This window comes from Carettochelys insculpta, chromosome 5 (assembly GCF_033958435.1).
Source record: "Carettochelys insculpta isolate YL-2023 chromosome 5, ASM3395843v1, whole genome shotgun sequence".
Lineage (NCBI taxonomy): Eukaryota > Metazoa > Chordata > Testudines > Carettochelyidae > Carettochelys > Carettochelys insculpta.
This window is the reverse complement of record NC_134141.1, coordinates 117,508,549-117,523,098: the sequence shown is the minus strand read 5'-3', so window position 1 is coordinate 117,523,098 and position 14,550 is coordinate 117,508,549. Positions and strand designations below refer to the sequence as shown.

The 14,550-nt window shown below is 45.1% G+C and overlaps 1 protein-coding gene across 1 annotated transcript in view; it reads right to left on the bottom strand.

The window, feature by feature from the left end:
• Window positions 1-695: 695 nt before the first annotated feature.
• Window positions 696-14,550, bottom strand: part of PSTPIP2 (proline-serine-threonine phosphatase interacting protein 2) — a 59,699-nt gene continuing 45,844 nt past the window's right edge. Inside the window, exons 6-15 of the mRNA XM_074995827.1 lie at window positions 12,355-12,417; window positions 11,671-11,769; window positions 11,140-11,185; window positions 10,023-10,102; window positions 5,763-5,861; window positions 5,285-5,381; window positions 4,303-4,387; window positions 3,300-3,334; window positions 2,433-2,490; window positions 696-1,908 (exon numbers count right to left, since the gene is read on the bottom strand). Coding sequence (XP_074851928.1) covers window positions 2,441-2,490; window positions 3,300-3,334; window positions 4,303-4,387; window positions 5,285-5,381; window positions 5,763-5,861; window positions 10,023-10,102; window positions 11,140-11,185; window positions 11,671-11,769; window positions 12,355-12,417 — 654 coding nt within the window. The 3' untranslated portion in view covers window positions 696-1,908; window positions 2,433-2,440. The remainder of the gene's footprint in view (window positions 1,909-2,432; window positions 2,491-3,299; window positions 3,335-4,302; window positions 4,388-5,284; window positions 5,382-5,762; window positions 5,862-10,022; window positions 10,103-11,139; window positions 11,186-11,670; window positions 11,770-12,354; window positions 12,418-14,550) is intronic.

The following is a 14,550-nucleotide window of genomic DNA, read 5'->3' as shown; positions in this document are numbered from 1 at the left end:
GCTACAACCAGTCTATCCTGGCCTTTGAATCAGGAGGAGCAAATTCACACCCTCCCAAACTGAAGCCTATTTTAGAGCCTATAAAATTACACATTTTCTATGAAACCTTCAAATCTGAAAGTATATATAATTTATAATTGTGTATGTATATAGAGTAAATTATCAGGATATTTAAAGGTCATTGTTAGACAACATATTCCTCTGTTGTCCATTTCGTAAAGATCATTAAAATGTAGGTGGTGAGAGATGAATTGTGCCCCATCACATTGGGATCTTTCCCCCACAAGGAAACAAAGTTCCACTTCCAAATTTCATGTGTGCTCCAAACCACAAAATCATGCATAGCTCAAGCCCAATTTCATCCCTGTTGTTCTAGAATCAGAAGAAAAACATATATACCCCTGTACTAAGAACTACACTCAAACATGCAGACTTTATTGGTGCCTGTGTGTCAAGATAGCAGACAGGTAACATGGATGTGAAGTTTGGGGAAGTTCTAGTCTGGAAATGAGCTTTTCAGTTCTAGGTCAATGGCAGTAACCAGATTATTTTCTGCTTTATTAGAAACTAAACACCCAAATCCCAAAAATTGATAACAAATGTGAATTCTGTCATTGATTTTGATGGGAGCAGGATCACATCCCAAGATGTAAGGGAGATAGGTTTGCTAAATGGGGACAGAAAAAGGCAATAAGAAAGTATTATTTCTTTTATTTTCAAGCATATTGAACAATGGAATGCAAAAGATAAGATGTAGCTGACATCATCCCTGAATTGTCACTTCAGATGGGCAAAACCTCACAAAGTTTCTCACTCTGAGTCCTCTTCAAAAAGATGTACCCAAGAGTTAAGCTGCTCACGCAAATTAGCCTGATTGGAGTTGGCAAGGTATGTCAAGAGGAGATTAAGTGGCAGGCAGCAGAACAGTGGCAAGCCCTGCCTCCTAGATGTGCTTCTCTGGAGGGCCAGCTTATGTCCTCCAATTATTTAAGAAGACTGGAGGAGTCACCGCCTACATCTGCAAGGATGGTTTTGTATTGTACAAGAATGGCAGGGAAAGGAGCCAGATAACTTGTTCACCTTCCTCTTACAAGAGCCCATATTAAAGTCAGTGGACTAATCCAAACAAGCTCCTGAAGCATGATAGACAGACAGGATATGAATCAACTTCTTCCAACACTTCCGCATAGCCTGGAGCAAACGCGCAGTTCAGCCGCATAAATACCTCTCGAATTCTAACCTCCAACATCACCATGAGCAAGCAGTCTAATGAGCACTTCCACAGTTAAACTAGGCTGTGATCTTAATCACCCTGGTGAAATCCAACATAACAGACCAAAACCTGACCACAGGCGCTGCTGTGACCTAGATGTTATGCGCACACTCCAGCCTGCCCAAAGCACTGTACACAATTCCCCTTGGCAGCACTGGAAGGGCACATGTGAAGTCTCAGTCGTCGTGGTGAGAAGAGATTTCTTCTGTTGAAATCCTTTAGAGAGAGTCTTCCAGTTGTTGAGTTTTGAACATCACAAAGAAGCGTGATGAATACCAGAACATGAGCACCTCCCGTCGATACAGAAAATTCCATTGGGTTAGTGAACATTATTCAAAGTTTCAAAATTCTCCTTTCCGGCGTTGAAACTGAGATATCAGTCTGTGTGTGTGTAGTTTGCTGCCATGAAGGAAGAAGGACCTTGATGAACTTTGCATGGAGCCTTCAAAATGTACCAAATAATTACCCTAGCATTTCAAAACATATTTTTTTTAAAAAAAAAGAACAAACAGTTCCATGCGCTATCCCTGTGCCCGATGCAAAAATAGCAACTGAATACACTGGTTCTGAGGGGTAGACTGGGCAACTACATTTCTTGTACTCAGTGGCACTGCTAGGCATGCAGCTCCGAGACCCTGGAGAAGAGGAGGGAATTGTAAGAGTCAATATTTCACTGTAAGAAACAGACAGAATTAAACGTAAATGATGAAAGGAAAAGGAGCCTGTTAGATCATCCAGCCCCTTTCTCAGCCCCTGCAGGCTTGTAGTGCTTTTTTAGTGCAGCTTTTAAAAATATCAAAGGATGAAACTTCCAATTCTTCCCATGGGAAACTATTCCACAATTTTCCTGCACATTCAGCCCATATTTTCTATTTCCTAATTGTCTCCTGTAAATATGTAACTGTGTCCTGTACTCTGGCGAGTCGTTCTGTATGAGAGCATCATGCACTAAACAGGCTGTGTGGATCCTAATAAGCATTGACAAAGCACTGTTTGAAACTGGGCTACATTAGCATGCGCTAGGACCTCCAAGTACCCACCAGTAGGCTCTCCATGGACTTCTTTGTACACAGCATACTGGTGAGGACTACCCCACACCAGTGAGGTGTAAGGTCTAACACAGACCCCAAGAAATGCCTTTTAGAATTAAAATACTTACAGCTCATGCTAGTGATGTATTAAACTGTACCCATCAACTGTCGCATAATCAGGATCACCTGTAAAATAGAGATCACAACAGGAACAGCAAGCTGTTATATTGAATTTTTCATTCATAGAGCTCAGAGCACTTTAGTAAAGAGGTCAATAGCATTATCCCTGTTTTTACACAGGAGAAAACAGGAGCCGAGTGAGGCTTGGTCTATGCTAGGGAGTTAAGTCAATTGCCGATATACAATTCTAGTTTCGGCAATTGCACAGCTAGAATCGACTTATCTCCAATCGACTTACCTGGCCGTCCACTCAGAGGGAGGTGGACAGGAGAGTTTCACAGAGTGAAGATCTGGGTAGTGTAGACATACCCCAAAGAAAAAAGGGCTTGCTCTAGGCCACCCAATAGGCAAGTAATAGAACCCAGAGCTTCAGAGTTCCAGACAAATGCCCTATCCATACTACAGATAATAAAATCAATGCTATCTAAGTAGAGGAAGGACCCAAGCTATAGCCTTCAGGTCCAAATCTCAGCTCTCAAAAGTCCACAGCTGTCAATAACCAGGACTTTGGTTTGAACCTGTTGCTGGATAAACTCCTGACCTCACTGAAATCAGTGGCAAAACGGACTTCCGTGGAACCATCGTATCACCTTGTAGTTCTAACAGACACTTACAGGTGCCTGGAACAATGTTTTTAGAGCCATCAATGGCTAGAATTATCAGGGGAATATGAGAATCAGTCAAGATCACCAACATTTACATGGCTGTGGAATTACAGGCCAAACTTGCAAGATCTGTAAAATTTAAATATTAAAGAGGAGTGCATATTAAAATGTTTAAAAATGTGATTTGTAGAATGACTTGACGTAACTTACCTGGCCCGCTCGCAGGGATTGGTAATGGTCCCCTCCTGCACAAAGAAGAACCAACACTGGAATCCTTGTTGCCAAATTATTCAAATCTTTTATATTATTTAATTCTTCCCTGGGTCTGTGTGAGACCCACCAGGCATTTTCTTAGATCATGAGTGCAGAGAACTTTGGTTGGTTGGGGTGTACATGTCCGGATTTCAAAATGTGCCATTATTTACTAGCCTCCTGCAATGACCTTGGCAACAGAAAGACGCAATAACCAGAAAGCCTTTGTCCCACCAGAGCTTGGACTTTTCAGTGGGGTGGGAAGAAAAGTGACAGCCAGCCAAAGCCCTTCACAGCGCGAACCATGGAGCTCCACACACAAACGTCACATCATTTAGCCAGTTCAATATTCCAACCCAAGCCACCAGGGAGCCATTTTTACAAGTGACTCCTCTACTGCCTCCTACTGCAAAGCAGCCCTGGAGGTTAGTCTTCACGGAAGAGCAGTGAAGATGAGGGTGTTCTCACATTCTTTTCTTCTCCCCATTGCAAAGCTGTCCTTCATTCGCAACCCCCCTCCCATCTTTAGTCAGCGGATTCCCTTACTCTCCCCACCTCCCAGTGCAGCTGATTTAGAACGTCTCCTCTGCATGGGGGCATGTGTTCTTAGGTCACCCAGCCTTCTCCAGGCAGATAGAATGGGGAGAAGGGAGTCACACAAGAAATCCAGGAAGTTCCCAGCAGCAGGGATGGGCTAGGGAGCGAAGGAAGTGGCAAATCAAAGCCAAAAGATATCAGAGCATTTCTAGGAACAGAGTAGGGCTCAATTCCACCTCAGTCCCAACCTGTTCTGCCTCCCCACTGCCTCTACCCCACCAATCCCCACCAACTTCTGTAGGCACCTGAAAGAGCCTGAAACACAGACACTTCTGAAAGACTTAGAGTATTTTTGACCCATAGATTCCCAACAGCCAGACAATTACTTTTATTATGTGTGTGTTGGGCTGGGTTTCTTTCTTACCTCCCTATCCCAGGAGCGGGGGCCTGACTTCTTGTTGAGGTTGCACTTCTTTGTGTGCTATAGTAATTTTCATAGACCACAGGAGCTGGGGATGAAAACAGAAGTTAATTGGAAAATGTAGTGTTTCTAGGAGTAGCTGGCATGCGATGTACAGCATCACATCTGAACAACAGAGGTACGGGGTTCCTTCTTCAGCTCCATCCCTTCCACTCTCAAACAGCTGGATTGTTAGTAGGAAAGCCTACAGAAACGAGGGCAGGCCTACACAGCACTGCAGTGCTTGATTCCCCCAGGGGTTGATTTAGTAGGTCTATTAAAGATCACTGATCACACACTCATCAACTCCAGCGTCCACTGGAACAAGAAGTATAAGTGAACTAGATGGGAAAACTCTCCCACGGTGGAGACCCTGCAGTAACTCAACCTAAGGTTCCTCAGTTCTAGCCATGCTATTCATGTAGCTGGAGTTATGTACCTTAGACAGTGGCAAGGTGGTAGGGGGGCCTGGTTCCCATCCCCAGAAAGGGCAGGGCCAAAGGCTGAAGGGGTGGGGTATAGGGCAGTTGGCTCTATCCCCCACCCACCATGCATGGAGAAGTGGCACAGCGCTCCATGGTATTTCAGAGTGGCCCAGAGCTCCAGCCACCACTGCTACTGGTAGCAGCTGGAGCTCTGGGCCCTTTTGAAAGTCTGGGCCCAGGTCCTCTTTACTCCCCTCCACTAGTTGGCAGGCTGACCTTAAGTTGACATTGCCCCAAAGTGTAAACCTGTCCTGAGTTTGATTTCTCTTCAGGGACTGGTGGCTATTTCCTGCTAGCCAGTGCAAAGATATACCTGTAGAAACAGGCTTCATTTTGAGACCAACACAGAAGCAGTTCAGCACCATGCTTTGTTTAATAAAATCCATACATTTGCTAGAGCCAATGAGCCGTGCAGAATGCTGGTATCGGCACAACTTTGAAAACCGACATCCAGCAGTTACCTGGGGGTATGCTTCCTGTTTTACGGAAGTTTACAAAATATTCAATATCTTTCTCAATGCTACACATTTCTAGACTCCTGCGGATTTCTTCATACTTCTGTTAAGAAAAAAAAAAAAGTTATTTTTTTCAAAAAGCATGAAGTGTAGAAACAAACATTCATTTATCTTTCTGAGAAGAGAAAGAATGTAATTTGCAACAGCAAAAAAACCAAAGTGTCAATAATACAAGCAGCAAGTGGTGAAATTCTTGGCCCCACTGAAAGCAATGCATTGACTGGGTATTCGTTATTGCTATCTGCTTGTCAATATTGCCATAGATAAAGCTCAAGCTGTGCACAGATTACCCTGCCTGAGCTAGATGGACTACAGCTAGCGCAGGTCGCAATAGCAGTGAAAACAGTGCAAGGCAAATGAAGAGCCCTCCCCTTCTGCTCAGCCAATAAAAGGCGTGAAGAGCCTTGGTTTTGGTCGGCCCTACCTCATCACTCTGGACGCACTCCTGAGACAGCAGGTTAACGTGCACCCACAGCGCATTGCGGAAGTAGTTGATCCGTTCACACTCCTGGGTCTCAAAGAACTGCAGGGACAAGAGGCCAAGTCAGAGTATCATCAAAAGAACTAAACAGCGTTGTTCCCAGCCAGCTGGGATTAATCTTGGAAGAGGTAAATCTTCTAAGCCACCTCCCTGCCAATGCAAGTTAGAGCCTATTGGACCCACACCAGTGCTTTGTCTAGTCCTATTTCTGGATGTTTTAAGTAATGACCTGACCTTGGGTCAAACTGCATGTCTGCCTGGCATGTGGCCTTCACCTCCCCTCTCTGGGGGAGCCTATCCTACTCTTGTAGGAGGCTGGACTTGGTCTCACAAGTCTTTTCCATTGCTAACTAGTCTAATCCCTTATTCTGTACTGGAAAAAGAGATTAACGGCCAGCGACAAACCAACCTTTTTAACACTACATGATATTAAACAGATGCTGCTCAGTCGTGTGTCAAGGCAGAATCCACCAGGCCCTGGCACTCTGCTCCCTCAGGGTTTGCACATTTTCTAAAGGGACCCCATCTCCTCAAAATGGGTCTTCATATTTCTCCCTGGCCCCATCTCTCTCAGGCACCCACACCCTGAGGGCATCCTGCCTGCAATACCAAATGGCTAAAAGTTGCAGGCCAAACTTATAAGGGAAGCTCAGTCAGGTTACTGGCTCCTGTTGCATTACAGTGGAAGGAGTGACCATAGAAGCTGACACCTATGGACTGCGGGGTGGCAAGCCAACTAGCCAATGCACTGTTTGGTCACCCCTTGATTTGCTGATCCCAAGTCACTGCTCTCATCCCAACACTCAGACCCCACTCCCATGTTAGCCTCATTCAGACTATGTTAACACCGCCTTGGGAGATCGACCCGCTCTGGGTCAATCTTCCAGAGTTTGATGTCACATGCCTGGTAGGGAAACGTGAAATTGACCCCTGGACTCCTCAATATCACCAAGAGTAAGGAAGGTTGGCGGAAGAAACTCTCCAGTCAACCTTCTTTAGTAAGGACGGCCAAGTAAGTCGATTGCAGATACATCAATTCTAGCTATACAGTTGACGTAGCAGATTTGCATATCTGCAATCGAGTTACTTTCCCTAGCGTAGACATAGCCTCAGATAGGCAGGAAACAGTGCTGAAAGCTCCTTGCAGCCCCAAACTTTTGATGTCTGCCCTTCCCTATGTACTCATTCCCTCAGAAGAGTCTGTGGAAGCCATTGTGGAAGTCTTGTATAGAAGCCATTTCACATCCCTTACTTCTGCATGCACACAAGAGCCTGTCCTTTCCTTGACCTGTTTGGGAGTGGCTGGGAGGATAACCTCTATGGAATGCGTTAATGAACTGTTTGGAGTTGGGGATCCAGCTCCCTTGTACCTGTTTTTCCCTGCTGATAACCGTTTCTCTTGGAAAGTGATTTACAATTCTCTAACTAATTGCCTCTGACACTGGGCTTGTTTGTGTAAGGGTATAAAATACTAGAGTTAGCTGCATCAAGCAGCCTTGCTGGACCTGGTTTTACAAGTGGCTCATCTGTTGCCTTATTGAATTCAATAAAGCTGAATGTTAGCCGCCTAAACACAGAGAAGTCACGTGCTTCAACAAGTCCTTTTCCCATTTCCACTGAAAACATGTAACCTTTCACCCAGAGCACACACTTTATCAGCAGTACCTTTTGCAACAGACCCATGGCAGAACGTTCAGACTTGGTGCTCCTATTCAACCTGACCGATCTGTTTCCCGCCCTTGTGTGGGAGCGGACAGACTCTCATTGGACAGAGCCACTGACAGGTTTTGTAAGAGAAAAGCACATGCAGGCAGGGAATTTCTTTTTTAAGAAAGCAAGGCAAACCGGAAAAAACAGCCATATTTCCAGATGGAGTGTGCACTACTGGGAATGGTCTGAGCTGAACTCATAAGTGTACTTCCCTTTGAGAGCAGAGGTCTCAGAACACTTTACACAGGAGATCAGCATCATCATGTTTATTTTACAGGTGGGAAACTGAGGAACCGAACGCGGATGTGACGTGCTCGAGGTTACCCACCTGTTCTGTCTAAAACAGCAGCATCGCCAACAGCAAATGCGATACATCAGTGCTTATGCAGATGTGACTGGAGCATAGGCGTGTCAGAAACGGCAAGACAAACCCTTTGGCAAACAAAGCAATTGCTCCGTCTTCTTGCTGTCACCTTTGTATGCTCCCGGAGGCTTGAAGGCACTCCTTGTCAGGTGATAGGTTACCTTATATTTAGGTCCCTACCATCCTTCAAGGCCAATTTTGTGGCCAGAGGATTTGAAACTTGGTAAATTTCCTGTTTTCAGTGGTCTAAACCTGAAGTTTCACAGTAGTGCGACCATGAGGTCCTGATCCAAAACAAGATTGGTGGGAAGGGGGTTCCCGCACACCTGTTGTAAAGAGGTCACGGGATTGCCACCCTCACTGCTGAGCTGGGCTCTGAGCTGCCTGCAACTGCAGGAGGTTCCACGAGGTAGCAGTGGGATTGATCTCCCCTGTGCTGCTGGGCACACTCATGCTAGGGGCTTGGAAAGGACAATACTTGCTCTCGGTTTGCACAGCTGTAGAAAGCACTGTGCCCCCTGCCCCACGCTCACTCAGCTGGAGGAACCTCAGGCTGCTGCCCAGGTCCAAACAGTGTCCTGCAACAGGGGAATGTGCCTGGAGGCAGAGTTTGTCTGGTTCCTGCCCTCCCACTGTCAGAGCAGTTTGTAGGGGTGTTTACAAATCCTGTCCTTCCCCTGCCCAGTCAGAGCTAAGAGAACAACAAAAAGTCTTGTGGTGCCTCATAGACTAAGAGATATTTTGGAGCAGAAGCTTTCGTGGGCAAAGACCCGCTTCTGATGAAGCAGGTCTTTGCCCACGAAAGCTTCTGCTCCAAAATATCTCTTAGTCTACAAGGCGTCACAAGACTTTTTGTTGTTCTCAAAGCTACAGACTAAACACGGCTACCTCTCCGATCCCAGTCAGAGCTATGTAGCCCGCTTTGAGCACAACAAGGAGCCGTCAGATTTCTCAAGGAAGGGCTTATTTCACAACCTGACAATTTGCATAACTGTGAAATGGGGAGGGCCTTCTTTATATTCCACACCTCTCTCAGCCAGGGACACATGAACTAATTCAACTGTCACTTTGCCTGGTATAAAGTTAGGGGAAGCTCTTTCACCAGTGTAACACCTGTAAGCAAGAGGAGATACACACATACATCTCCTAGAACTAGAAGGGACCTTGGGAGGTCATCTAGTCTAGTCCCCCGCCCTTTTGGCAGGACCAAGCAACATCCCTGACGTCTATTTGCCCCAATCCCTAAATAGCCTCGTCAAGGATTGAACTCACAACCCTGAGTTTAGCAGCCCAATGCTCAAACCACAGACCTATCCAGACCTTTGCCAGCATTTATGATTTTGGGGGGGAAGGTTTGCACCAGACTGAGACAATTCCAAGTTCCAGCCTTCCATCAGTGTGTGTCACCCTGGGCACGTTTTTTTGGTTGGATCTCCCTATGCCTGTCCATTACTGTATTAAATCAGTGTTTCCCAAAGTGTGGTACGCGTACAATCGGCGGTATTTGAAAAGGAGTTCAAAGGGTACACGGCAGAAAATAAATTACTAAAACCTAGGGGATAAGTACAGGACAGCCCTGGGAGAAGGGGGAATACTGATAATGCCAAAGTCACAAAAGAGGAACACAAAATGTTTTAAGTTGGGGAATCACAACAAAATAATTTATTAGGTGGTGGGTCTGTCCCATGAAAGCTCACCACCTAATAAATTATTTTGTTAGTCTTTAAAGTGCTACTGGACTGCTTTTTGTTTTGATAGGATATAGACTAACAGCTCTCTCTCTGTTACTGTATTAAATCTAGAGTTTCATCCAGTAGATGGCAGCACTCTCTGCACAAACTAGCCAGGGTGAAAAAGCCTCTATTTCCCATGCTGATAATTTATGGTTTCCCCATATCTGTCCCTGTTTTTAAAATGCCAAATTCCGGGCCTTTGTATCCAGAAGCCATGTGTCAAGGACATGCAAGTTCAATACGTGTCTCAGTGTTTTACCAATTAGGAAATGGAAGATTCCAACTGTGGTCCCTCACTACCACTGGCAGTGAAGGAACTGCAATCCCAACCTTGAAAGACAAAGCCATCCCTCATTAAGACCCTTTGTTATCTCTAGCATGGATGTCCGCTTTTACCTCACAGGCTTTGATGTGTTCGTTCTGCCATTCTTCCCTAATCTTCTCAAGCATGCCCACGTTCATCTGGTAAATCTTGTCTGGGAGGGAAAACCACCAGCAGTTTGATCACATGTATCACACACAGGTCTGGATGCATGAAAGACTTGGGTAAACAACTCTAGAACACTGATCAAACCCAGTTGTACCCTGGATTTAACTTGAGTCTGGAGCATATGAAATGGGCTTCAAACTCATTTCAAAGGATCAGATTGCTTAATTACAACAGACACACTTTCACCTAAAGAAGCTAAAGATACTTCAGATCAATCCTGGGCAGTAGCTGCTCTTATTTGGTAAAAATAAATAAATAAAAATAGAATTTCCGTTCTATCATCTCACATTGTGACAAGACAGCAGCTGTAGTGAACACTAAGCACCGCATCTCCTAATGAGTCATATACTAATGTAATAAATCTTTTGCAAATGCAATATGCTAAAAGGATATTTTCAAATTCCAAAATCAAATAAAATTTCAAAAACAAAGAAGTTCCCCACACAAACATTTCAGAAATTCCATTTGGGGGCAAATGTCAAAAACATCTGTGTTCATTCTGAATCGGAACAAAAAGAAACTCAGAGGTGTTGAAATTTTCTGCAAACCAAGAATTCCAGATCTGCCACCTGTTCTTGTCCAGACAGTGTCTCACAAACAAAACCCTGACGTTTTCCCAAGACAAATGTGTTCCAAAGTGGGAATATTTTTTATTTCAAAATATTTTTGCTGGAATGTGTGTCACAACTGAATAATTGTTATGCCAAAATTATTCAAATGTTGACAAAAGTAGCATTTTCCATGGGGGAAAAAAAAAGTTTCAACTAAAATTTCCAACTAGTTCCAACCAGGCCATTGTCTCTTCACAAGATGACAATGAGCCACCACAACACGGCATCCAACTGGATGGGGAAGAATTATCCGGTATATAAACTATACGACCCACTATTTTAGGAAAGGAAGGTCTATGCCAGTCACCCCAATAGGCCACTTTCATAATGCATTCCCTTCCATCCCATCCCTTGCTGGCAGAGCCTTGTATGTCCCAGGCAGTAATAGATATCCCATGTTACCAGTACTCACCAGAATCTTCCAGAGCTGTCTTGCTCTGAGCCAACTTCACAAACAGCTGAAAAAACGGAAAGATAAAGGGGCATTGTGAGACAGCAGCCCAGTTTACAAACACTGCAGATAAACCAAGGCTGGAGGTTCTTTCTAGTCTGCAAATCCATCCTTAACCAGAAGGTGAAGTAAAACCACCACACCAGAATTACATCCCTGAGTGTGTCCATGATTCCTCACCAGTGGCTCAAATCTTCTGCTCTGGTTGTCAACTGCCAGGCCTTCAGCTAGCTGCCAAACAACCCAACTCACCTCTGGACTCCAAGCAATTCTGCTGCCAGAACCTCCATGAAGTGAAGAGGGGCTCTCCAGAACAAAAGCAGCTGCAGCATCAGGGTCCTTGTTTGGCAGGTTTCTTAGAAACATCAGCCACTATTTTTAGAACTAAAGTTGTATTTTTTTCCTGGAGGTGATTTAACTGATGAAAACTGTTGGTGGCACAGTATCTAAGACAGCACAGGAAAAGTGTCTTCTAGTCACTCTTCCTCTTACCTTTTCTTGTTGCTTTTGTGTTACAAGATTTGCGCTGCGGTGCACAGCCTGTTCAGCTTCATCTTTATCCTTGCATCGTTGCTCATACAGCCTCTTTGCCTGGAAGAGAGGTGAGTAGGAAACGCAACACACACAGCCACTGAACTGTTGGACCAAATCCTGCACTTACGTTTAACCAAGGCAGCTACAGAATCTGTCATATACATGATTGGTGCTTTATTTCAGTATCCCTCCTCTGGTAGCCACCAACATCTATGCCTCAAAGGAAGACAAAGGCAGCCAGCTGTGCAGCTCTGTGTACCTCTCCTTCCTGCCCAGAGATTGGTTTATGCCCTGAAGTATGAGAACTGATCACTCTCACCACGGCCTTCTAACACAGCTGGTCCCACAGTCGTTTTCCTCCCACATTCTTTGCATGTGCTTTGTACCTCCTGGTCTGCAAGCCGCTTGCCAAGTGCAGGAAAAGATATAGGAAATACATAGGGCCAAAGCCAATGAAAGATTTGGTGGTTTAGTCAGCTTCAGTGCTTAGACATAGGATGTTTTCTCATGCAAGTACCATGTCTACTGTTGAATCATTCCAGTACAAAATTATATTTGGTAATACACAGGCAGTGTTGTATTTCTAATGGGCCTGCATGTGACAGCTCTGGGGCCTGTGGGAACCAGAGAAGGGATGCTTACCTCCACTGTTTTCTTATACTGCAAATTCCTGGTTTTGTGAATAGCATCCATGATAAGCTCAACCTGTGAAGGGAAGAACACCCACATTAGACCATTCCCACCCTCAGGAGTGCTGCAAGCACCGAAGAGCTTAGCAGCCCAGACAGTCACCTTGATAGGTTAGCAGTTCAAGTCTTTTTCTGTGTGTGTCAGATGACAACCCAGCAAGGTGAGACCAACAAATCTCTTCAGGACATATTGTATCGCTTGACTTCAACACCCTCCCTGAGTTGGGCTCTACCAAATTCACAGCCAGGAAAAATGCATCATGGACTCAGAAATCTGGTCCCTTCCCATGAAATCTGCTCTTTTGTGAGCTTTTATCCCAAGTTGTACAGATTTCCCAGAGGAGACCAGTGTTTCTCACACTGGAGGTCCTGACCCAAGAGGGAGTTACAGAGGAGTTGCAAGGTTATTTCAGGGGCATTACGGTATCGTTACCATTATTTCTGCACCGACTTCAGAGCTGGATGGCCGGAGCGTGGTGGCTGTTAGACAACCACCCAGCTCTGAAGGCAGCGCTCTGCCAGCAACAGCGCAGAAGTAAGGCTAGCGCTACTGTACCATGCCATCCTTACTTCTGCAGCACTGCTGCCTTCAGAGCTGGGAGGCCAGAGACCCAGCTCTGCAGGCAGCAGCATAGAACTATGGGTGGAAATGGCACATTGTGCCCTCCTTACTCCCGTGCTGCTGCTGGCTGCACCTCTGCCTTCAGAGCTGGGCTCCTGGGCAGCAGCCAGCTGCACAGCTCTGAAAAAAGTATCACTGCCAGCAGCTGTGCATAAGTAAGGATACGGCAACTCCTCTCTGCCACACACACACACACACAAAACTCCCTTTGGAGTCAGGACCCCTAAAATCACAACCCCATGAAGTTTCCCATTTAAATAGCTGAAATCAGGACTTTACTATTTTTAAAATCTTAGGACCATGAAATTGATCAAAATGTACCATGAATTTGGTACATCCCAGAGGCCTGGCAACCTCCGTGAGCCACCTCTCTTCTGTTTGGTATAAAGTTATACAGTTTAACTACTGATTAACTATTATTATCCTTCCCTTTACAGACAGAGAGCACACTAAAGACACACAGGAGTTAAGCAGTAACAGAGAAAGCCACGCTAGTCTATATACTATCAAAACAAAAAAGCAGTCCAGTAGCACTTTAAAGACTAACAAAATAATGTATTAGGCGATGAGCTTTCATGGGACAGACCCACTTCTTCAGATCATAGCCATACCAGAACAGACTCAATATTTATGGCACAGAGAACCAAAAATAGTAATCAAGGTTGACAAATCAGAAAAATATTATCAAGGTGAGCAAATCAGAGAGTAGAGGGAGTCAAGAATTAGATAAAGCAAACTATCTAAAAAAGCCCCTATAATGAGCTAGAAAATTGTCATCCCAGTTCAAACCATGTATTAATGTGTCGAATTTGAATATAAGAGAGAGTTCAGCAGCCTCTCTTTCCAAACGGCTGTGAAAATTCCTTTTCAGTAAAACACAGACTTTCAGCTTAGCCCAAAGTCCCATGGGAGAAGAGAATGGAACCCAGCTTTCCTGGATCCCGAACATAATACAATCCACTAAGAGCTTGATTTCCAGCTATATTCCAGCCCCACAGTGAAAAAGGCAAGTACTGGGTGCTGAGCATGTCTGAAAACCTGGCCAGGGACCACAGCTGCCCCATTAAAAGCAACTGCATGTTGTAAAGATTACTCGCCAAGATCTGAAGTTCAGGGAGCAGAAAGGCTTCAAATGCAGCTTTCACGGGGGGGGGGGGGGGGGGGGCGGGGGGGAGATACTAAAATGGTCTTTATTTCCTCAAAAGAAGCACAGGAATGCAAAGGCAAAACACATGCAGCTTGAATGAGGAAGTTGTAAAATCACAGCACTGTTTCACTCTGGTGCGGTTACAGCATTCAGGAATGAACTCTGGACCTCCCAAAGCAACAGGGAGTTCAGGGCAAGGGAAGGGACAGGACAGAGAAAGAGAAACCTTACCCCAGCAGACAGCGCACACACACACACACACACACACACACACACACACAAAAACAAACTTCCAGTAAACCTTAGGCTCTTTCACTGTTCCCAGGCCCAGGCGTAAAGCTACAGAACTGGGGTCAAAGATCCTGCAGCCCCCTTTGCAG